General features: G+C 42.1%; 3 protein-coding genes across 6 annotated transcripts in view; 1 reads left to right on the top strand and 2 right to left on the bottom strand.

The window, feature by feature from the left end:
- The window catches only part of LOC145423965 (protein NLRC3-like), a 46,824-nt gene extending 36,599 nt beyond the window's left edge, over positions 1-10,225 (bottom strand). Inside the window, exons 1-3 of one of the 4 annotated variants that reach the window (XM_080296800.1) lie at positions 9,778-10,225; positions 7,888-9,673; positions 1,360-1,533 (exon numbers count right to left, since the gene is read on the bottom strand). In XM_080296800.1, coding sequence (XP_080152926.1) covers positions 1,360-1,533; positions 7,888-9,673; positions 9,778-10,051 — 2,234 coding nt within the window. In that variant the 5' untranslated portion in view covers positions 10,052-10,225. The other 3 variants (XM_080296801.1, XM_080296803.1, XM_080296802.1) reach the window with 3 other exon arrangements.
- Positions 1-23,496, bottom strand: part of LOC113017716 (NACHT, LRR and PYD domains-containing protein 12-like) — a 1,242,929-nt gene that overhangs the window by 790,929 nt on the left and 428,504 nt on the right. The window lies entirely within an intron of this gene.
- On the top strand, positions 14,453-22,812 carry LOC113010200 (uncharacterized). Its single transcript, XM_026149153.2, has 21 exons — positions 14,453-14,612; positions 15,529-15,697; positions 16,034-17,326; positions 17,426-17,565; positions 17,701-17,905; positions 17,983-18,084; positions 18,170-18,360; positions 18,442-18,583; positions 18,668-19,318; positions 19,418-19,495; positions 19,704-19,867; positions 19,968-20,087; positions 20,163-20,210; positions 20,301-20,384; positions 20,493-20,558; positions 21,636-21,696; positions 21,794-21,844; positions 21,935-21,979; positions 22,064-22,128; positions 22,205-22,313; positions 22,433-22,812. Exons 2-16 carry the CDS (start codon positions 15,529-15,531, stop codon positions 21,687-21,689), a joined length of 3,507 nt encoding a protein of 1,168 aa, XP_026004938.2. The 5' UTR covers positions 14,453-14,612; the 3' UTR covers positions 21,690-21,696; positions 21,794-21,844; positions 21,935-21,979; positions 22,064-22,128; positions 22,205-22,313; positions 22,433-22,812.

Genomic DNA, 23,496 nt, shown 5'->3' with positions numbered 1-23,496 from the left:
ATCAATATGCTCATGAATTCTCTCTGACTTTGGCTGTTCCTGCCTGCACAGCTCTCTCTCTCTCAGTGTACTCCAAGAACAGCTTCAAACATCTGTTTCTGCATCATTCACTGTTTATTAGACACCAGTCTGCTGTTGTGTAATAATGAAAGAAGTCGATGCTTCAGTGCTTTGAATTGTGTTACACAAAGAAAAGCAAAGTTTTCACGTTGTTCAGGCAGAATCGAGCGTTGAAGAATGAATTCACACGTCAATAAACATTTTCAAGCAGGACAATGAAAGCAGGAAATACCCCAAACTGCCATTTCTCATTCTACAACTTCAACAACTGCACATGAATTATACTTCATACACAGACCCACAGTCTCTGATTGCTCTGAAATCTCACTGACAGCCAATAGAAATAAAGAAAAGTCCAGACTGACAGTCTCTGTGGGGTTAGGCAGTGAACTGCTCACGCTGCGTTCAAGTGCATCACAAACTATTGGAATTGGATCCAACTTTGTGAAGCAGATTTCTTCTCAGCTGCTGTTTTGAACATTTCCTCATGAACTGTATTAAACTCTGTAAATGAACTGAGAACTATTTCTACATTTGAAACTATGGATTCATTTTCCCGTTCACTTCTGTACGTTAGTGTATAAATGAATGTTAGACTGGGCTCCATGGAAACACTTGGACTGGTCTCAGCTGCCTTCTTTCTGTAGTCCTTTCTCTTCTCCAGCTTCTGTTTGAAATCCTCTCACAGAGCCTGAAACCTGCTTTGCTGTCATGTTTGGGCCTGTGTTCCTCTGCTTTAACACAAACCTCACCACAGCAGCTGTGTGGGTCGTCTCTGTAGCAGCCAGATCAGCTTCTGATACATGAACATCATCACAGCTCCTAACTTCACCTTTATTAGCTTTGACATTCATGTCTTTCTTTTCTCTCTGTCTGTTTCCACACAAGCTCAAAGTCTCTGCAGCCTGTTTTTATCTGCTATCATCAGCTCTCCAACAGCCTCATTCACATCCATCACACACTCTACAGCCTCACCAGTACTGACTTCATCTTCACTGACTGATGGAGCACAACATGAACCTGTGGAGGCTGAAAAGCTGTCCAGACACACATCTCCCCGTCACCACTGCACTTCTGTCAGCCTTTAAATGAACCCTGCTCAAGTTTGTCACTTCTATTTGGAGCCAAGAGGAAAACTGTTGTTCAGTCGTTTGGAAAGACACAACATTTCTGAAAGCACTCAAACTTCTTCACATTTGTCTTCAGACACATCCTGAACATTTAGGAACTAAAGAACGTTTCAAATATCAAAGATCAGAAATATAGAAAAACAACAACAGCTGCAGTCAGTGAACTCACCTCAGAGTCTCCAGTCGACAGTTTGGACTCTCCAGTCCAGCACACAGAAGCTTCACTGCTGAATCCTGCAGCTTGTTGTTACTCATCTCCAGCTCTGTCAGATGGGAGGGGATGGACTTCAGAGCCGAGGCCACAACTTCACAGTGAGTCTCTGAGAGTCCACAGTCAGCCAGTCTGAGATTACAGAAAATATAAAATATGTTATTATAAAAGCAGAAAGTCTGCATTATAAACACAGACTGAATGTATATGAAGACAAAACAAAGTGAGGTCATAATCTGATGAACATCTGCTCTTCACATCTGTGCTTCAGCTCCTCTTACTGTGTTTGACATGACACAACGATTGAGTCTCTCTCAGACCTGCAGACTTTTAATGAGAATCTTTGTTTGGCTTTAATCTGCAGATGAAGGAGGAAGATGGTGTCACATTTAGGCTTCCATAATGTCCACAGTCTGTCACTGAGATCTGATCCAGAGTCAGAGTGAAGACACACATGTGGACTGTTTCCTGTCTTGAATCTAGAACATTTTGAATGAGCTCAGCTCAGTGAAGAGTTCCAGCTGGAAAGACGATCTCTGTTTGCTACCTGCTGCTGTCAGGTACGACTGTTCACGTCCACACTCAGGAAAAACCTGCTGACTGTCACCAAACGGAGCAGAAATGTCATCACTGGACAATAATGATGAATGAACTCAGAGCTGCTGATATCACATCTGATTTCAGGGGAACTAAACTAAAAAGGAACAAATAGAAACAACCATCATGACTCTGTTTGACCTTCAGATCAGAAACTATGGTTGAGAACAGCAGCAGGATTTCAGGCACTGTCACATCCTCAACATCCATATTCCAAATGCTCTTCCTTACAGGACACTCTTTGTTCCCACTCAGGGAGTTTCCATGTGTAGAAATCATTTCTGAATCTCAGTAGACTGGGAGGTTTTTCCATCTCATGAATCTCTTTCCTAACATCAAACTAGATAAATCAAACAAAGGAACTGGAGTCTGTCTAATTTCTGACCCCAGTAAAGTTTGTACTGGGATACCCCGACATACTCTCTCTCCATCTGCTCCCACAGCCTCATATTCACAGCTGGCCCTTCTCTCAGCATCCACACTCAGGGTGGGGGCGGGGTCAACACCAGTCAAAACCATTGCTTTGGCCTTATGGCCATTTTATTAGTGTTCGTTTCTGAGTAACAAGCAGGCCTACGCACAGGTGTTTGGACATGTGTGGACCCGACCTACACTTAAACTTCTTAAATCCTCTGTTTCTGTGTCACCAGCTACACTTTTAATATTAATGTATTCACTCCGACATTTTTGGGGAGCGGTCAGAGCTCGTACACTGCAGACAGACATGTCTCCCAGCACACAGCTGACTGTCAACTCTCTGAGATTGGATATGATTCATTTAGATTATATCTGTAAGGTGAAGTTTATCTCGGTGTTTATTTGTTCCTGAGGAAGTCAGCTCGGCTCAGATTAAAGTTTAATAACTGAACAATTTCAATGAACCTTAACGCCTCCCTGGAGCATATATGGAACTGAATCAGTCACTTTTCTTTATTTCCTCATGTTCATATGTGACATACATGTTTTAACCATTAATCTGGAATTAAACTGACATTTAATATATTTTAAGGAGGAAAGAGAAATTTCACCAGAGGATGTTGATGCTGTTCATGGAGACTGAAGACAGAATGATTTATCTGTCTTAATATTTCTGCTGCTCTTTCCTCTGGTGTAAAAATATTTTAACTGTTGGTTTTAATTCAAAATCAATGGTCAAAATGTTAAAATACCAACAAACTTGTGGCGTTAGTGTTGATATTCTGTGAGTTACTTAAAGAGATCACACAGGTACAGGACATATTTTATGTTTAGGTTTATGCATATTTGTGGTGTGATGTGCATGTAGTGGGCTGTTATGTTGTAAACTGTGTGGATGTGTTTGGGAACAGAAAGATTATTTTACTGCATAAAACGGCGCTGCTGAAACAGCTGTTTCTTTTTTTTTTTTTTTTTTCTAAATGACATCAGAAACAGCAGTATGCGACATTACGTGATGGCAGAGCTTCAGTTCATCCTTTGTCATTTTTTTTTTTTTTTTTTTTTTTTAATAAATAGGACAGGGGGAATGAATGAGAGAAAGAGGGGGAGAGAAAGAAAGAAAACCAAAGGGGAGAAGAGACGGTGAGAAAGGGGGGGAAGAGAGAGAAAAAAAAAAAGAACTCCTGGGTCACCTGTATGGAGAAAAAAAAAAAAACAAACAAAAAAAACAAACAGAGGAGACAGCAAACAACAAAGAGTAACATAATAATAGAGAAAACAAAGCACCATCACAATAAACTAGCTAGTCATAGATATCAATATTTACTAAATAATAAACGATATTGTGCAGCACGCAAGATAGACAGCGCACAGTGTGCTTTGAGGCAGCAGCCAAGAAAGCTGTAGTCCGCATCTGTGAATACCCATGTGTACACCTGTGTGCATACCTGTGTGGATCAGCATGCTTGCATTCCAAAGGTTTCTCCATGTAATGATCTGCTAGGGAGTGTGGGGAGCCACAGCCCTGTCCTCCAGGGTGTGAAGTGGGTATGGAGGAGATCAAAACTCCAGACATCCAGAGGCCCCCAGAACACAAGAGACCATGGAAGACCAACAGAGGGGCAGCCGCGCCACTGTCCCAGTAAGAGCTGAGGAGAGTCCCAGATGAGGGCTCGCCCAGCAGCCGCGGAGCAGAAGTCAGGGGGAGTTGCAGTGACGCGCCCGTGAGCTCCGCCGGCCCCCAGCTGTGCCTGAGTGACCGAGCCCCAGGCCGAGAGGCCGGGGGCACCCCACCTCCAAAGGGGCCCGAGCGAGCCCCAGGCCCCAGGCCCCGACAAGCGGCCGCCAAGGAGTGAGCCGGTGTGTACCCGGACGCCCACCCCCAGACACAAAGAACCACCAACACACCGACACCTGAGGGAGTCCGCCACCGGCAGGGGAAGTGGTGGTGGGTGGAGATAGGCCTCCAAACCTTGGAGGAAACAGCTGTTTCTGCCGCTGACACACTCGGCCGGTGAACCACCTGACTCACACAGGCTCTCCTCCTCCACAGTCCTCGTTTATGAAGAGCTTTACAAACACAACATCACGGCTAACAGCTGGATTCTCCCGTTTCAGTGCCAAACAGCCACTTCCTGCTACAGACAGTAAAGTGGACAGTTTGGCGCTAAACACGTTTTTAAAACTTTAAGCTCTTATTTGTTAAAGCCAGCTTTAACAAAAAGGAACGCGTGTAAGCCCGCACGTGTGTTGAAGGAACTGCTGCCTGACTGTGGGGCGCCGCGAGTCGTTCGGCGATCCAGTCCCAACTGCAGGAACAGCAACAGTGGGTGGCGATGGCCCTCAATTCACAACAGGGCAGGGATGCCCCTCTGCCTGCATCTGACGGTGCTACGAGGGAGGCCGTGTGCAGGTGTGGAGTGGGGCGAGACTGTGCGGCGACGCGCTGTCAGGAGACAGGTCTGCGACAGGAGCCCCCTCCTTGTTCTTCTGGCCGGCGTGGTTTCCATCCCGGAAGAGAAATTCCTCTCCTGTTTCAGATAAGGCACATTCGCCCGCGTGTGGCTGTACTGTGGGATTATGGGACTGTGGGAGGGTAATTTTAGCATATGGAAAACATTTTTTTAGCTTTGTTTTAATAGTGTATAGTTATTTCTGCCGGCAGGGTTTTTAGCGCATTGAGAACACTCTTTTTATTGTATACGGGGGATTTTAACTTGTATTTGTGATTCTGGCTGTGTTTTTTATGGAAATAAATGGTGTGTGTTCAAAGCCAGCTTAGTTTCTGTGCCCTGAGCGCTGACCCGCTTGCTCCCCTTCCTCTTGTATGTGAACGGACTTGGAGGTGAAGATTTAGGTCCACCAGTCTTAGCGGCTACATAATTTTGGCGTTTGTCGACAGGATACAAGTTTGGGAGCAGTGTTCAGTACCTGGGGTACAGATATAGATGATAGAATGCTAAGTGTTTAAATCAGCTACCCTTGTTGAGGGTTGTGAGCAAGGGGTGTACAGAAAAGACGTTTTATTGCCACGTGAGTATTCATGAGTAGTGTTCATCCACAAGGGATATCAGAGGAGCTGAGCTGAGAGGAGTCAGTGTTCTGATAATCCCATACATTAGCTATGCTATGTGGTCACGAAATGGAAGAACAGCAGGTTACCTGGATGTGGCAATTGGACTGTATAACTCACCTATGCTGTAACTTTTCTAGGATGCATTCAAAGGAACTCGTTGGTAGCAGATTATTGCTGATGTTTCATGTGTTATGTGTAAAGAAGGGACTACCAGAGACACAGTAGCCAGCAAGGCCAAGTGTTGTTCAGCCACCCTCCTGGACAGAACACCTGAATGTTGTGACAGGGACTGTCACAGTTAAAATATGGGGGGATGTCACACAGTGGAAATTTGTATTTATCTTGTATATTGTTTTTATTCAGATTTTTAGTGTTTATTTATGAGTGACGTTTTATTTGCATTGTTTTATTCTGTTTCTATTGCATGGGCTTTAGTGTTTTATGTGACACAGTTTTTAATCCACTGGACTGGCTACACATGGGACAAATTAGCTGATAGGGACCACCTGCTGAGGCATGGGTGTGTCAGCTGTGTAAAGACCTTTTAAAAGCAGGCTAGCTGAGCACTGAAGGAGAGAAGCCCAAGACTGGAAGGCTAATGCTAGATGGCCAGCGTGACACGGCGACCCAGTCCTGACCTCATGGAACGGCAACAGTAGGAGACAACGCGTGTGATTGGCAGCAGGTTTACTATCTGTTATTTTACAGGACACTGATGCAAGGGGAGCTGTGGCGGTGGTCGCATGATGGATTCGGGTGCAGAACGCAAGCTGGGCTGGGATATGATGGGCCAGTGGAAGGACAAGATGGGAGGCTCTTGCTTGTCTGCCGAAGACGGGGCTGGCGTGGACTCTGCTCTAAAGCCGGAATTCCTGGCCTGCTGATGGACCCATAATGAACATGTGGCATAATTATAGCAGGGGTTTGTTAGTGAATATAGAAAATGGTAGTTTTACGGGTTCTAGGATTGTTTTATTTAGTTTTACTAAATTGACAACCTTGTATCACGTACATTTTAAGGGTGTTTTTATTTGTGCTCCCTGGCCCAGTAATAAACTGTTCCTGATCAGACCTGCTTCATCTCTGTGCCCTCGGTGTCTGACTCGCTTGTATTTTAAAGAAGCTTTCTTTTTAGAGGACATTCTGGCGTGACTGCTTTAGTGTCCCCATGTGTTACATACTATGCTAATAATAGTGTACAGTATAATCCTAAATCTGCAAATGTTGAAAACTTCTATACAATCTCAATATTATGGAGGATCAGAAGAGTCAAAACACATCAAAATACATTTCATGCTTCATTAATAAATTGTGCAATAAAACATGAGTACATTTATTTCATTTTAAAAAACATTTTTGAATTCCAATTTTTAAAATGATTTTAAAATCTTTTAAAAAATAAAATCAAAGATTTACTTTGTACATTTAAAATGGTGATTCCACTCCTCATTTGAAAATCCATTTCTTCACTGCATTTCCCTTTCCTGTTAGCTCAGGATTACCATATTAGGTATTAGCTGACCTCTGACACCACACAAGTGGAATATAAGGTCAGAGTCTCGTCTCTGTTTTTACAGAGGATGTGGTTCTGTTGGCTTCATCAGGTGATGGCCTCCAGCTCACAGTGGAGCTGTTCTCAGCAGAGTGTGAAGCCGTGTGAATGAGGATCAGCATCTGAGGCCATGGTCCTCAGCTGGGAAAGGGTGGAGTGCCCACTCTGGGTCAGAGACGTTCCTGCCCCAGGTGGAGGAGTCTGAGTATCTCAGGGTTGAGTAAAGAAGGGGGAGGGGAGCAGGAATCAACAGACAGACTGTTGCTGCGGTAACAGTGAGGTGGACGCTGTACTGGTCTGTCGTGGTGAAGAGAGAGAGCTGAGCGTGACAGCGAAGCTCTAAATTTACCGGTCGATCTACGTCCCTGCCCTCACCTATGGTCACGAGCTGTGGGCAGTGACGGGAGGAACCAGATCATGGTTACCAGTGGGGCAAATACATTTTCTCTGAAGGGTAGCTGGTGTCTCCCTTGGAGACGGGGTGAGGAGAATCCCCTTCACAAAAACTAATCAAGTGAACAAGACTCTCCAGGAGGTAAACATTTAAATATCCAAGTCCACCATAAAGAGAAAACTGCATGAAGGTAAACACAGATGGTGCATTACAATTCATTGCATGTGTTTTACATGAAGAATGGAGGATATACCGTCCACTTTCACTCTGTCTTTAGCAGCAAGTGGCTCTTTGTTGTTTGGCTAGCTGCACTGAAACAGGAGAATCCAGCTGTTAGCCGTAATGTTGGTGTTTGTAAAGCACTTTATAACCAAGGACTGTGTTTTTAATTTAAAGATTAAACTATTAACCGACACTGATCAATGATGTAATGATCACATCTGGACTCACCGAGCCTTTCTGCAGTTCCTCACAGCTGGAATCAGTCTCAGTCGTCCCTCCTTTGAAGCTTTGTACTTCTGCAGGTCAAACTCATCCAGAACCTCCTCTGACATCTGCAGCATGAAGGCCAGAGCTGAGCAGTGGATCATAGAGAGGTCCTTTGACCTTTTCTTTGACTTCAGGAACTCTTGGATCTCCTGATGTACTGAGAGGTCGTTCATCTCCATCAGACAGTGGAAGATGTTGATGCTTCTGTCAGGACAGGATTTAAACTTCTTGTTATTCTTCAGGTTCTTGATGACTCTCTGGATGGTTTCTGGACTGTTCTCTGTCTGACCCAGCAGACCTAAGAGTCTCTGGTTGGACTCCAGACAGAGGCCATGAAGGAAGCGGACAAACAAGTCCAGGTGGCCATTTTTACTCTGGAGGGATTTCTCCATGGCTCGTTTAAGGAAATCATCCAGAGATGACTCGTTGTATTTTATTCCCAGGAAGTCCTTCAGCACCTCTGACTTCCTGTTGGTGAAACAGTGGAACATGTAGACTGCAGCCAGAAACTCCTGGATGCTCAGATGAACAAAGCAGTAGACTGGTTTCTGGAAGATCACACACTCTCTTTTGAAGATCTCTGTACAAACTCCTGAGTACACCGAGGCCTCTGTCACATCCAGACCACACTGCTCCAGGTCTTCTTGGTAGAACATGATGTTTCCTTTCTCCAGATGTTCAAACGCCAGCCTCCCCAGCTTCAGAAGAACTTCCCTGTCAGCCTCCGTCAGCTCCTGTGGACTCGTCTCATGTCCCTCGTGGTACTTGTTCTTCTTCCTCTTTGTCTGAACCAGCAGGAAGTGTGAGTACATGTCAGTCAGGGTCTTGGGCAGCTCTCCTCTCTGCTCTGTAGTCAACATGTGCTCCAGAACTGTAGCAGTGATCCAGCAGAAGACTGGGATTCTACACATGATGTGGAGGCTCCTGGATGTCTTCATGTGGGAGATGATTCTGCTGGACAGCTCTTCATCACTGAATCTCCTCCTGAAGTACTCCTCCTTCTGGGCGTCAGTGAAGCCTCGTACTTCTGTTAGCCTGTCAACACATGTAGGAGGGATCTGATTGGCCGCTGCAGGTCGGGAAGTTATCCAGACGAGAGCCGAGGGAAGCAGATTCCCCTGGATGAGGTTTGTCAGCAGCTGGCTGACTGATGACTTCTGTGTGACATCAGACAGCAGCTTCCTGTTGGTGAAATCCAATGAAAGTCTGCTTTCATCCAGGCCGTCAAAGATGAACAAAAGCTGAGAGACAGCCAGCTTCTCTGCTGTGACCTTCTGTAGTGTTGGATGGAAAACATGGAGCAGCTCCAGAAGACTGTACTGCTCCTCTCTGATCAGGTTCAGCTCCCTGAATGAAAGCAGAACCACCACACTGACATGTTGGTTCTCCAAGCCCTCTGCCCAGTCCAGAGTGAACTTCTGCACTGAGAAGGTTTTTCCAACACCAGCCACGCCGTTGGTCAGAACCACTCTGATGGGTCTCTGTTGGTCAGGTAAGGCTTTAAAGATGTCCTGGCACCTGATTGGAGTGTCATGGAGGGCGTCCATCTTGGAAGCTGTCTCCAGCTGCCTCACCTCATGTTGGCTATGAACCTCTTCACTCTGTCCCTCTGTGATGTAGAGCTCAGTGTAGATCCTGTTGAGGAGGGTTCTACTTCCTGTTTCATCACTTCCTTCAGTCACACGTTCACATCTCCTCCTCAGACTGATCTTATGTTCATCTAAAACCTCCTGCAGACCAACATCTGCTGAAAGAAAGAAAAACAGAAAGAAAACTCTTCAATGTCTGAACAACAACAAGAAGTCCAGTTTTCAGAAATGAGTCCATCAGCAGACAGATGTTCAGTCTTACTTTGTACACAGCTGCTCTGACTGGCTGTCTGCAGTCCAGCTCTGCTTCTGGATCTTTCTCCACACTGGGGACAGGACCAGTCTCCTGATGAAGCAGACTGGTCCCAGTATGAGGAGATGCACTGTCTGCAGAACCAGTGTCCACAGCTGGTAGAGACTGGATCCTTCAGGACGTCCTGACACAAAGCACAGCAAGACAGCTGCTCCTCCTCACAGACACCACTCCTCTTCCTCTTCCTCCCTCTGTGAACACATTTCTTTATCACTAAAATCATTGACTGTCAGTGACAAACATCCAGATTTGATGACACTGTGCAGAAGCTCTGATGGTCACAGAGAAAAGTCAAAGTGGAGAAACTTGTGTTTGAGTTCAGAATCCAAGTTTCCTTTGCTGTTCCTGCCTGTCTTATTAAACACAGAGTGATCAGCCTACAAACTCCACAGTAAAAGCCTTCATCACAGAGCCAATCAGGCAGAAGCTTCTGCACCATCAGGACACAAACAGAGAGGAGCTTCTATCCTCAGACCATCCAAGTCCTAAATCAGAACATGCTCCCCTCATAGCATCACCATCAGGGTTTAAACAGGACCTTACATCATGTTCTTGTCTCACTGTCATATTTCAGATCATACCTGATTCATTATGACGTCACACGCTGCTACACTGATCCTGCTGCTTCATTACTGCTGATATTACTCTGCTCACTCTGTTCAGTTACTCTGTTTACATCACTTTGCTCATTTGCTTTGTTCTGCTTGCACTGCTCTGTCAGTACATGCTGTGCTAATGTGGCACAAAGCACTTTAACATTACATCTGCACAATGTTTCATTATTTCATTTAATGATTGTTTCTAATGTTTTGTCCAGTCACAGGAGCAGCTCAGCACATTTCACTGTGTTGTACGTGTATGACGATGCCTGTGACAAATAAACAGCCTCGGACTCTTCAATCTTCTGCATTTCTTTGGAGATCAGCTCAGTGGCCTGTTGAGACCATCTTTCTATTTCTGATGACTCAGTTCAGATTATTATCCTGATACTTTCTTTTAAAATGTGATGAAATCATTTATCTGATGTTCTGACACAAATACACCAAAACGATCCCAAACAGCACAAACCACCACGTTACACACAGTGTAATAAAAATACAGGCAACTACAAATAAAAACACTTTAAAATATAAACTAAAATTACAAAGTGGTCACAGAATTTCAAACACCCGTAAACGAGTCAGCAGCTCTCTTACATGGTCAGCTGGGCTCCATGATTGAAGAACATTGTTGCTGCAGGTTCATGACTGAAGACTGGAGGATTGTCTTTGGACCAGTCACTCCTCATAGACACACAGCTGGATGCTGGAGACTGTGACCTCTGACCTCTGCAAACACAAACACATCACATGAATTACAGATTAATCTCTGTTTAAAATCTTTTAAGCAGCTGCAAACACACAAACTGGATGATGTGATGGTTTCTGTCAGTAATAGTTGTCTCAGATTAGAGTACAGACGGCTGCAGAGACGTTCACAGCAGCAGAGAAGAAATCATTACCTTGGATTGCATTACTACTACGATTAATACTAGCATTATCGTACCCGGACCACCATTAGGAATCATTTATGATGTCACTGGTAGAACACATTTATAGAAACAACCTTTGAACTCTGAGTCAGCAGCTCTCTTACATGGTCAGCTGAGCTCCATGATTGAAGAACATTGTTGCTGCAGGTTCATGACTGAAATATGGAGGATCTTTTTCTTTGGACCAGTCACTCCTCACAGACACACAGCTGGATGCTGGAGACTGTGACCTCTGACCTCTGCAAACACAACCACATTGCATTCATTTCACATCAATTAGTACACCACAAAAGGCATGCAAGAAACACAGTATGAAGGCAAACTTCTGGCTTCAATAACATTCAACAGGTCAGGTGGAAACTTTTCTCAGATTTGATTCATGTTTTTATAGAACGATCCAGCTAAAAAAAATATACCATTAGGTCAGGGGTCAGCAACCTTCAGGACCCAAAGAGCCATTTGGAGCCAGTTTCCACGCAAAAGAAAACACTGGGAGCCACAAATACTTTTTGACATCTAGAATGAAGATAACACTGTATATACTGTTTTTTACCTTTATGCTTTGTGTGAACAACTAAGGTGTGTTGCTTATGAAATCCATGAAGTGCTACAGAGAAAATTACATGTTATTTATGTAATGAACACATTTGAACTCTTAAAGAAATATAACCAAAGGAAAGACACCCAGCTGAACTAAAATGATGTAGCAAACAAAAACTGCTGTGAGCCGCCACCCTTATATCTCCTTTGGGCTTTTGGAGCCTTGACCTGACTTTTAAAAAAATAATTGGAAAAAAAGCTCTATGCTGCTGAAAGATGAAAAATAGATATTTGCAAAATTCTGCAGATCGGGGCTGTACGAAGTCACTTTCATCTTTACAGGACTGTAAGCTGTCGTCTGTGAGGCGTGAGCGGTGTTTGTTTTTAACGTAGTTCACGGTGGAGAACAGCCGCTGACATAATGTGGATCCGAAGATCCATAATTGGCCTTCCTGGGGCTGAAAGTCTCGATAAATGCACGGCGTTTCGGCGGGTACACCGGCTTCCACGAGTGTGACGCTTATTTGAACGATCAAAAAATAATAAAATATAATTTTCTTTTTATATTTCAATATCACAATAATCTTCCAATTTAGAACTACAAGTTAAAAAAGAACATAAATAAAATACACTTCAGCTAAATACTTCTAATTTATTTTCCCAAACCACGAGGAGCCGCACTGTAAGGACTAAAGAGCCGCAGGTTGCTGACCCCTGCATTAGTGTTAGTCAATGTTGCAACTGAACTGAAAAACAAAAGATTTTGGTCAGGTCCAAAGAAACAAAGTCACTATTAATACAACACAACCCCCCCAAAAAGAGCCATGTAGACCCCGGGCTCTATGGGTCTTGTGCTCGGAGCTTGTTCCTGTGCTGCCATGATTAGTGCCTCTGTGCTGTCTTTCAGTCCAGCTTTGTTCAGCCACTGGTAGGATTTCTGGATGTCAGCCACTTCCTCTGCCTGCTGGTGGTGCAAACTGTGTTGTTCTGAGTTTCATTGGACGTCTTTGTCCAAAGCACCAGACAAAGGGCAAAGTAGATGCATTTGCATCAGCAGGAAAATACACCCCAAACTAGCATCATCATTATACAACTTTAACAACTGCCACTAAATGATACTTCATACACAGACCAGTGTTAGGTTAAGTTATGATGTCACTGGTAGAACATTTATAGAAACAACCTTTGAACTCTGAGTCAGCAGCTCTCTTACATGGTCAGCTGAGCTCCATGATTGAAGAACATTGTTGCTGCAGGTTCATTACTGAAGTGTGGAGGAAGTATTTCTCTGGACCAGTCACTCCTCACAGACACACAGCTGGATACTGGAGACTGTGACCTCTGACATCTGCAAACACAAACATCAATAACTGATCAGTTCTCTCTGACAGCCATATGATCAGCTGATCCCTCTGTGATATTGTGTCTGCCTCATAACGCTGACAGGTCAGCCAATCATCAGCGGTTTTTTCTGTCTCTGAATGAACTCAGTTTGTTCTCAGCTCTTCTCTCTGATTCTGCTGCACTGACTTCACTTAAACTCACAGAGTTCAGATCTTAGCAAGAAAACAAGTCAATAAAAATCAAACTCAGATCAAACAGTTTGAACCAATCACAGATCAATGATTCTGTCATGGTTATGTTGAAATGACTAATAAAGTTAGTAGTGTTCTTACATTGTTGCTGCAGGTCCATGACTGTAAGGTGGAGGTGTTTGTGTAACCCCGTCACTCCTCACAGACACACAGCTGGATGCTGCAGATGCTGCTCCGTCCTCTTCCTCCATCTTCTTGATGTCAGGGTGGAGTTAGTCTGAGAGGTAAACACACACACTCAGAGGTGCTGTTGTACTGGAAGCATCACACTGACGGCTTTCTAATGTTGGAGCTTTGGCCCTAAAGTCCAAACCAGTTATTTTAGAGGCTCAAAGTCTTTAAAAAACACCAAAACCATCACATTATTTAATAAGTACATGATCAGGTGGATGAAGGAACTCAGTGTGTTTGGGATCATCATCATGGTGAGGAGCCCACATGTTACGGCTCCTTTGGAGAGAAGCTGAGGATCACTGCAGGAAGTGAGCTCATGAAACCAAACTGCTGTTTGTGAGCAGCATGACTCTGTTATTGGACCTGCTCTGTGTTCTACATATGATCAATACTTCAAATATCTGTAAACATCTCATCTTATATTTGTTGCACTTGGTCACATCTGTCTTTAAAAATAGATTTTTAATGTCACTGAGAGTTCTTTTCTACCTTTATTGATTTATTTTGGAATAAATTAAATATAAAGGTGCCAAAAACTGCCTGCAGCTTCTGCTCTGTGACAGGAAACTACTGTCAGGCTCAAAATGACTTCAGATTATTCATCACAGAGTGTTTATGGATCACAGGACACGTTACAGTTTTACAGCCTCACGGACATAAAACTCTTAAAGTTTGTTTCTGAAGGGATTTTCAGATCAGACCTGATGTTTCTGCCTACAGCCTGTTTACCGATATAATCAATATCAGACATCAGAGCAACAGAAACCTCGGTGATCGAGAAGGGTCTGGCTGCAGCCACTGTGGAGCTCCACAGTAACCGGATACACGTGACCTCCACACTAACCGGAAACACGTGACCTACACAGTAGCCGGAAACACGTGACCTCCACAGTAGCCGTAAACACGCATGGAAACCGTGGAAGTTTTGCAAGTTGATCGCAAAGGTTGGTTAAGTCTTTCTTAAATAAGTTTGCCGTTAGTGATTTCATAATTCTAGGAATCGTCTAGTTTTCTTACAATGATCATGTTGCCACCTTTTTTGCGTTACAACAACATTCCTCCTTATTTTAATGTTTTTTCATCGTGCTCCATGGCAGAGAAACGCACAGATATGCTTTTTCCTGGGCCTGGTTTCAGTAAGAGAGCTGGATTAACTTCTTCTGTGGGCGAGAAGAAGCAAAAACCACATTTTGCATTAGAGTATGATTTATTGTTGGCGTCAGAGATGCGAAATAATGAATACTTCAATACTGTACTTAAGTAGAATTTTCTGGTATCTTTACTTTACTGCTGTACTTTTTTGTGCCTACTGTATACTTCTTTATACTTCTACTTCTCACATTTTAGCACGCGTATCTGTACTTTGTAATGCGTACATTTGTAAATCAGCCCCCTGCACGCGTGCTTTGGACGCAAGATTACTTCAAAATTTTGTACATAAATTATATTTTAGACCCTGTACTTCTTACTTCGACTTAACTAAAAAGTTGAGTCAGTGCTTTTTAAACAGAGGTATCTAAACTGTAGTAAGGAACGTGTGTACTTGTGACACCTTTGGTTAGCGTCAACACTGTAAATTTCGTTACAAACAGATTTATATATTTATCAATACTTCTATTTGTCATTCTTTTCTGTACAGCTTTTTTATTGGCCAGATTTTAGTTAGCCCCTGTTCAATTGACTGTTACATGTCAATAGAAACATGTCTCACAAGTTAAAGTGTCTTGTAATATATTTGTGGGGTTTTTTTCAAGGATTTTCTTCCCAAATCTATTACATGCCAACTGTAAATTGTTATTTCTGCTAAAACCTTAACTTAAATGTGTATATGGTGTTTATCTGTTTCTCTCTCTGTTTTAGATGCACTTATCAATCTGGAATTCGGGCTTGAAGCCGGAATTGCAGGAATGCAACACGTGTTGCAGAGGACTTTTTCACTGCCCTCTGTGCCCCACTTTCAGCCCTGCTGTCAGGGCAAAGATTGAGGAGCATCTCAGTGTGCATATAAAAAATGCTTTGCCTTTCAAAGGTATGTTTGTATTAAATATACTTTATAGTTATAAATATGCACTTTTTTAAGCACTTCTGCAGTATCTTTGTTGACTTAAAAGTTGCTGTTGATATTGTACAGTTCAGTGCATTCATCTGCAACAAAAATAGTGTTTTTATAAAATATATTTTTATTTACTTTTCACCACTTTTCTTGACATAACATTTGTGATCCATACCATTTAACTTTCATTATTGAGGTTGGCTTGGATGTTTTTGTTAACATGTACAATCTGATTGTTAGACAAATTGATTGCATTCTATACAACTACATTTAAATTACATCTGTTTGTTTGTTTGTTTTTTTCTCTTACAGATAAAATGATATGCCGGTGCAGGCTGCCTTGTAGGACAACAGGACACTTTCACTGCCCTGTCTGTAATCTTACAATCATACGGCGTGGGGATATGGCAAGGCATTTATTGTCTTGTCAGCATTCTTCAATACCAAGTCAGCCACCACTATCAGGACTGCTCCCCGCTGAACTCTCCGAGGAGCCCCGTATTCCTCCGGCAGTACTCTTCGAGGAGCCCCGTCTCCCCCCCAAGGTTTTGTCTTTGGGATCGGAACCATTTTCTGACTCTTTGTTAGAACATTCATATGCTCTACCCTCTGCGTTCAATAAAACTGCAGCTGATGGAAAGTCCATGAATTTGACATGCCCTCACTGTGGCCTTACTCTTCGTACCAAAAACTACAAGGCTCACATGATGAGGAAGCACTCCAACCAATCAATAGATGTTTGCCTGGCCAGTCATCTGCAGTGTGTTTGTGTAGATGAAACTACAGGGTTATTTGCTGTGCAGAGAACTGGCCATGGGTTTTCTGTGCCAGTTCACGTTCAGAGGAAAACATGGGGGGTGTCTCACAATATCAGATGTGAGCTGGAGGAATGTCAGCAATACCAGTTGCTGGCCCAGCGGAGCGGACTAGGCTTCAGTTTATGTGAGCACCTTCGCTCACTAGATTACTGCCGAGAAACTGTAAAGGAGGTTTTTCTTCAAGAGCACATCGTGATGGAAATGGTGGACCTTAAATTTTTTGGAGAGGCCAAAGCTGCTACATGCATAAAGAGACAGAAAGCTGCCCAGATGGCACATGCTCCACTTTGTGTGAGGGTGGATTTTGGTGGATCCTCAACACAGATCTGTTTGTCTGTATTTGAGCCGGAAATACACAGTTTCTGCCGTCTTGGCAGAATATTTGTGACTTACAATGCTCTGAGGAACACCTGGCATTGTGCTTGTGCAAAGCCTCGAATATCATGTCCTCATAAAAACATAGCTAAATGGCATCTCTTCCAGACACAGAGAGACATCTTCAAATCAACTGTACCACTATCATCAGGCACCCCATCACAGATGACTCAGGAGAGTTCTTCCTTTGAGGACAATGCTGCCGTCGAAAGGAGTATACGCTATATTTTTAAAGAGAAAAAAATACCTGGATCTCTTCCAGAAAATGTCATCTCACAGAAAATGGATCATCAGAAACAGCTCTTTCCATGTGAAACGTTGTGCCAGGTGTGCCCAGAGCACCCAAAACTTGATGAGGCTGTTCTAGTTACCAATAAAGCGAGGATTGTCAGCATGATGGGAGTGATTGAGAGTAAGTTTTAATGAATAAGATTAAACATCAGTGTGAAATAATTAGTTATAATTGTTCCTATACTAATGTTTTGACATTAATGTGATTTGTCTTTAACAGATGTTTCAACACACCATAGATCGTGTCCTCGGTGCCACATGGTCTACAGGTACCAGGAGTGGACAGATGGGCTTCACAACTTTGACAACCATGTTGTTTTGTCTCTTGAACTTTGCCTTTTTTTGAGAGAAAATCTGCAGGTGAGGATCACAAAAATAAAATATACTCATCTGAAGATTGCTTTAAAAATGTGTTTGTGTCATTATGATATTTTGGTGACCAAATTTAAATATCTGTGTAATCATAGTCTTCTTCACCCTTTTGTCATATTACAGAACCATGTATCTGCTTCAAGGGTCATTGACTCATTGGAGGGCTTAAGAAGAGTGAAGTTTCCTTCTCGGGATACCATTTTTCATGCTTATTGCCATTTTGAGGCTTTGACTGACGCAGAATACATGTACTCCTGCATAAACTGTGGGTTTCACCCCCCTGTGGTAGTTATGGACTTACACAGAAAAGGGGTGTTCAAGTTAGCAGGTAAGTTTAATGTACATTTGTGTATATATTTCATTGTGTACATTATGTGCATGTTTTCATGAGTCAATTTATTATAGTGAGTGACCTCAAAGCCCCGGAAGACTTCAATGGTGAACATGACATTGAAGGTTTTTGGAACTCTATTCACCTGGAAATGATAAGCCGTGGTTTTTTTCCAAGTGAGTGATGGCAAAAACTTTTTGAAAGTCATTCAGTGTTTTAAAGTAATTTAGATTGTAATTAAAAACATGCCATTTTCTGTAGGCGGTGTGAAGAATCCATTTTCCGTTCCACCAAGTTACACGCACTGGGCACCATGGATCGGGAGTGAAACTCGAACAAGTGACATTGTGCTTAACACAGAGTTTAAAAAAGTAGGAACAAGCTCTTCACATGAAGCAAAGCTTAGCAGTGTCACAGAAGACCGTCTGTTGGATGAACTTGCCAAACAAAAGGTAACATTGCTTTGAAGTTTTCAGAATATGACATAAAGTTCTGGGGTTGTTCCATTTACAGTTTTCCCTAATTGCTGTCAGGTTGGAGTGGTAAGAAAATTGTGTAAAGCATGCAACATCGACTCCAAAGGCTCCCGCTTTGATCTCATCACCAGACTGAGGGAGAAGATGAAGAGCAGGCAGACATATGATAAGGTCTTTCAAAGCATATGGGGTGCCTCTGGTAAGCATCACTTAGCGATTATTAGAAGTAGCATTAAAAAATGTAATTACAATTACAAACAACTTTTTAAATCTTTGCTTGCAGGAGGATGGTCTGTAATACTATGTCCACATGGCATTGTATACAGTGTTAAATTTAATCTTTGTGCTGAAAGTCCCCGGGATTTTGCTGACCTTCTCCTGTCCTGGAAGCACATGCCAAACGTCTGTGTTTACGATTTTGCGAGGGGTTTGGCAGCACACACCAATTTGCAGGTTCCTGATAAACTGCCATTTCATCCACATGAAGGTCGACTTGCTGAGCCCACTGAGGAAAATGTCAAGGCTGCACAGGATGGAAGCCTGAAAGTGAATCTTCCATGGCTACATGAAAGGATGGATAGTGTAAATGAAAATCCTCATCCTGTCACTGGATCATCTGACCATTATGTCCTGTATGACAGATTTCATGAGGGAAATACAAAAGATCCCAAGGACATATTACGCAGAATTCAACTTGTCCCGGAGCTGAAAGGCTGGCTGAACAGTCAAGTTGTTGAACAGTTCTTTGCAAACATGAGGAAAAGCAATTACTTTTTAAGTAATATGAGTCCATCCACACATGTGTTTCTGATGAGAAATATAAATCATCATTATAACACTGTCACCAACAAGAAACTTCTGGAGAGGCAGCTAAGACATGGTCGACTTGGAAAGATCAATATCTCATTGTCGGCACTGGGTCAAGCTGTCGTAGGTAAGTACATGCATTGTGTCATGACCAGAACGCTACCATTGTTTACATGTTATATTTGTTCCTATCTGTGTGTGTATATTCTTTTCTTTGTGTACCTAGCCCCACAGGTGTGCAATAAACCCAGAGAAATCACAGAAACGGTGTTGAACCCAGCACCTTCAACGTCTGGTGACACTGGTAAAATTTCTTATTTTGAATAGTGATTGACATATGTACGTGAAATAATAATCTTGCATTCATTATCTTGTTGTAGTTGATGGCTCATAAAAGAATTTGTTACATGCTGTTTAAAATGAATTTCCTTCTATAGATAGTGCTTATTTTTCTTGCATTTAATATGCATTCTATGTAGTGTTTTGTCTGAAACCTGTTAAAATCCCTATAGAACCTCAGAAAAGAGTTGACAACAAGAAAGCCAATCGAAGGTCAACAGATGCAACTTTTCCTGACCCGTGTGGACCACCGTGCGAAGCTCTGACAAAGCCTGAGAACATTTTGGCCAGCCGTTCATCATGGTGTTTTGTACCGCACCCTGGCCAACAACAGCTTGTATGTTAAAGTTTTCAGATGTCGCAAAGTGCAACTTTTAGTGCTTATCTGATTTTGTCATCCACAGTCTATGACACCTATCTGTTTTTTTTTTTTTTAGCTCAACTATGTTCTGGACATCAGCAGACCCAAAGATGAGCTGATTGTTGAAACGTCTTCTGGATGCCTCACGCGGTCAGATTTTTGGACACTGGGTTTAAACAAAGAAATGGAATCGACTGTAAGTATTTTTTTTCTACGAATATGAAAAAATAAAGTGTACATTCATTGTTATCATGATTTTTTTCTGTTTCAGATTGGAAATGGCTGTTTTGAGCTTATCACTAAAATTGTTCAGTCAAAGGTACTGTATGTTGTATATGATGATTGTCAAGCTTTAATTTAAAGAGCTGTTGTTTTAAATGTTTTTTTGTTTTGTTTTTTTACATTCTAGGGGATAAGCATTTACATCGAAAATCTGTATGTCACCCGGACTTGGCTTGCACCCTATGGCTGTGATCCATTGCGGTCCTTTCCTGTAAGTGTACCGTCCTTTAAAGAAACAAGCAAGTAATCCAAATGATTTTTTTTATAACTTTGGTGCGAGTTCATATACAGGATACTTAAAAATACAATTCTGTTTCAGACTGATGCTCAGAGGATGGACATCATAGTTCTCCCTCTCTGGACACCTGGTCATTTCCAGTTGTGTGTAAGTCTTGTTTTTTGACACGTACAAACTGTTAGAATTTTGCTATGTGTCTGAGATGTATTCAAGCTTTTATGACGCAGTTTCAAAAGTCTTTGACTGTGATCGCTTGCAATGACATTGTTTTCAGGTTTGAAGTCATGGCTAACTGTCTTTTAGGTACTGAAGCCACCTAAAAGAGAAATCCTCTTTCTTGACCCATTATACACCAAGGCAGGATTTGGTGGCCAACAATATGTTTCACTTTTGAGGTCACATTTTTATAAGCATTTTTGGTTTGTTCCGGAGTTTTCAGGAACCTGTTCAGTGTTCCAGGTTAAGTGCATCCCAGATCATGTTCTGCTGATCTTGAGTGTTCACACATACAGTACACTCACATGCTTTTTCTATAAACTATATCAGCAAGTTTCTGTGTGGAGTTTGCATGTTCTCCCCATGTTTGCGTGAGTTCCCTCCGGGTACTCCGGCTTCCTCCCACCGTCTAAAGACATGCAGCTTGTGGGGATAGGTTAATTGGATAATCCAAATTGCCACTAGGTGTGAATGTGGGAGTGAATGTGAGTGTGAATGGTTGTCTGTCCCTGTGTGTTAGCCCTGCGACAGACTGGCGACCTGTCCAGTCTGTCGCCCTATGACAGCTGGGATAGGCTCCAGCGCCCCCCGTGACCCTGAAAAGGATAAGCGGAAGCGAATGGATGGATGGATGGATGGATGGATGGATATATCAGCATGATGCTTCAACATTTTATTCTCATCTTCAAATTATGATCAAGTCAGTGATACTGTCTGTAGATGAGTTTCAGGCATAAATTGGGTCTTCCAGTGTTCTATTTTAACATAAAACACCATTAAAAATTATTTTATAAAATATGCCAACATTAACTTAAAGCTGTAAATGCTTTATTTTGACCAACTGTGAGCATGTGACTGTACTTTTTCATTTTGTTATGCTGTTTTTTTGAGGTCGTGTTCCTAAGGCCTGTAGTTACAGTTGGTGCTATTAGCAATAAACATTTCACACCCATCATGATCATCATCTGTTAACTTGTGAATGTAACTGTTTTTTTTAAAAAAAAAAAGGAATCTTGCAGTGAAGATCATTCCCGGGCAGTGGTCAGAAAAAAAGAGCTGTGACTTGAAGGTATGTGCTAGTTTAAGTGTATGGTGAATAATATGAATTACACTAGTCTTCTTTTAAGGGATTTTATTAAAGAGCCTTTATTTTCAATGTAATACAGGGTTTTCCAAGCCAAGACTATGGAGTTGACTGTGGGATCTTCATGCTGATGGTAATTTGTCTCTTCTCTTCTTGAGATTCATACAGAAGCTAATTTAAGCTTCTAAAGAAAAATGACATTTTTATTTTTTCTTACAAATAGTCTGCTCTGTACGTGGCACTGGATGCTTCATTTGACTATACTATAGTAAGTATTCTATTTACTTTCACAGCAATGGAGTCTTGAATCTTTTGAAAGTTGTTAAATATGTTTCATATTAATATTTTACAGTCAGACATGCCCTACTTGCGTAAATGGTGGTGCTTGCTGTTGATGGAGAACTTTGATCTCAGGAGGTATTTATACTTTGACTTCTGTTCTATGTTGTGTCAAAGTTTACACACCTTAACAATATCAACATTTTCTGTTAAGCTCTGGCAAGCTATTTGCACACTGGAGAGAGGAAGCCAAAGCTGTGCTTGAAGGACAACACGTGCCCATTTTCAGAGTGAAAAAGCGCAAGTTACAGGAAGTCAGTCAGGTCAGTAATCACTTTAAACAGTAGTGTAATTACATGTTTAGTGACATTTGAATAACTGTTAAAAAACTGTTCTGCAGCAGAGAAATAACTATGTTTTTATCCCCATTTGCCTGACACAGGAGCCAGCAGTTGTTGCAGATCTGCGTCCTGCTGTGCAGTGGGTTGTCCAAAATAAGGCACTTTTCCGTGGACACGTAACAATGCCCAAATATGTGTCCTTAAATCAAGGAGACCAGCAGAGGGTCTTAAGAGACATGTCAGAGGAAGAAGACACTGGAGCAAGGGACTTGTTCCTCTTTGTTTTTCAGTTTGCAGAGGACATGGAGCTCTTTTTGAATGCATGTGCTGATGAGCAGGGGCTAAGGGTCAGTGCTATGTTTGACATGTGATGGACAAATGAAGGCACTGGCTGTGTTTGTTTGTTTGTTTGTTTAATATGTTGTTGTTGTTGTTGTTTTTGCGTAGTACAAAATTCCTATTAAACTTATTTCAAAATGTTGTTCACTTGATTCTGTGTCCATACTTATAATAAAGGATTACAGTGTAACAGCATTAAATGTAAAAGCATTTTTTTTAAACTTGTAATTTCAAAATAAAAAGCTTATTGTTGATATTAACAGTAAATAATTGTAAACAATAATATTTTCATACATTTTAAAAATTAACACTCTGGGCTCTATCCTGGCCATTTGTGGACACTTCACTTATTCTTTTTTTTGACTACTGCACTGCAGTGGAATGACACGGGTTTGATCTTAAGGATCTAATAGTTGTGTGTGTTGTGCATGACATTGCCACACAAATATCTATTTGCAAGATAGAGTAGAATAAATTATGACGCATGAAATATTACATAGGCTGCAGTGAATTTCTGTTGATACAGACTATTGAGCTTTGAGTTTCCCAGTCAAACTTAGCTTTGAAGCACCTGCTAACAACACTTTTACTCTTTTACATTTCATAACAAGACACCATAGCCAAAATATTAACAAAATATATATTATTAAAAAATTCAAAGCTGCAGCACATACAGCAACAAACATCGTTAGTAAATGTGTCCTGGAGTTTATGCAGGTGCAGAAAGTGCTGCTGCTGTAAGTCAGCCTAACAGCTTCCAGATCACTTATTTTTCTGGAAAGATGGTAGGAAGGGCATCACTGCTCATTTCTACAGAATCACAGAT

The sequence above is a fragment of the Astatotilapia calliptera genome, chromosome 23 (assembly GCF_964374335.1).
Source record: "Astatotilapia calliptera chromosome 23, fAstCal68.1, whole genome shotgun sequence".
Taxonomy (NCBI): Eukaryota; Metazoa; Chordata; class Actinopteri; order Cichliformes; family Cichlidae; genus Astatotilapia; species Astatotilapia calliptera.
This window is presented reverse-complemented; position numbering and strand designations above follow the sequence as displayed.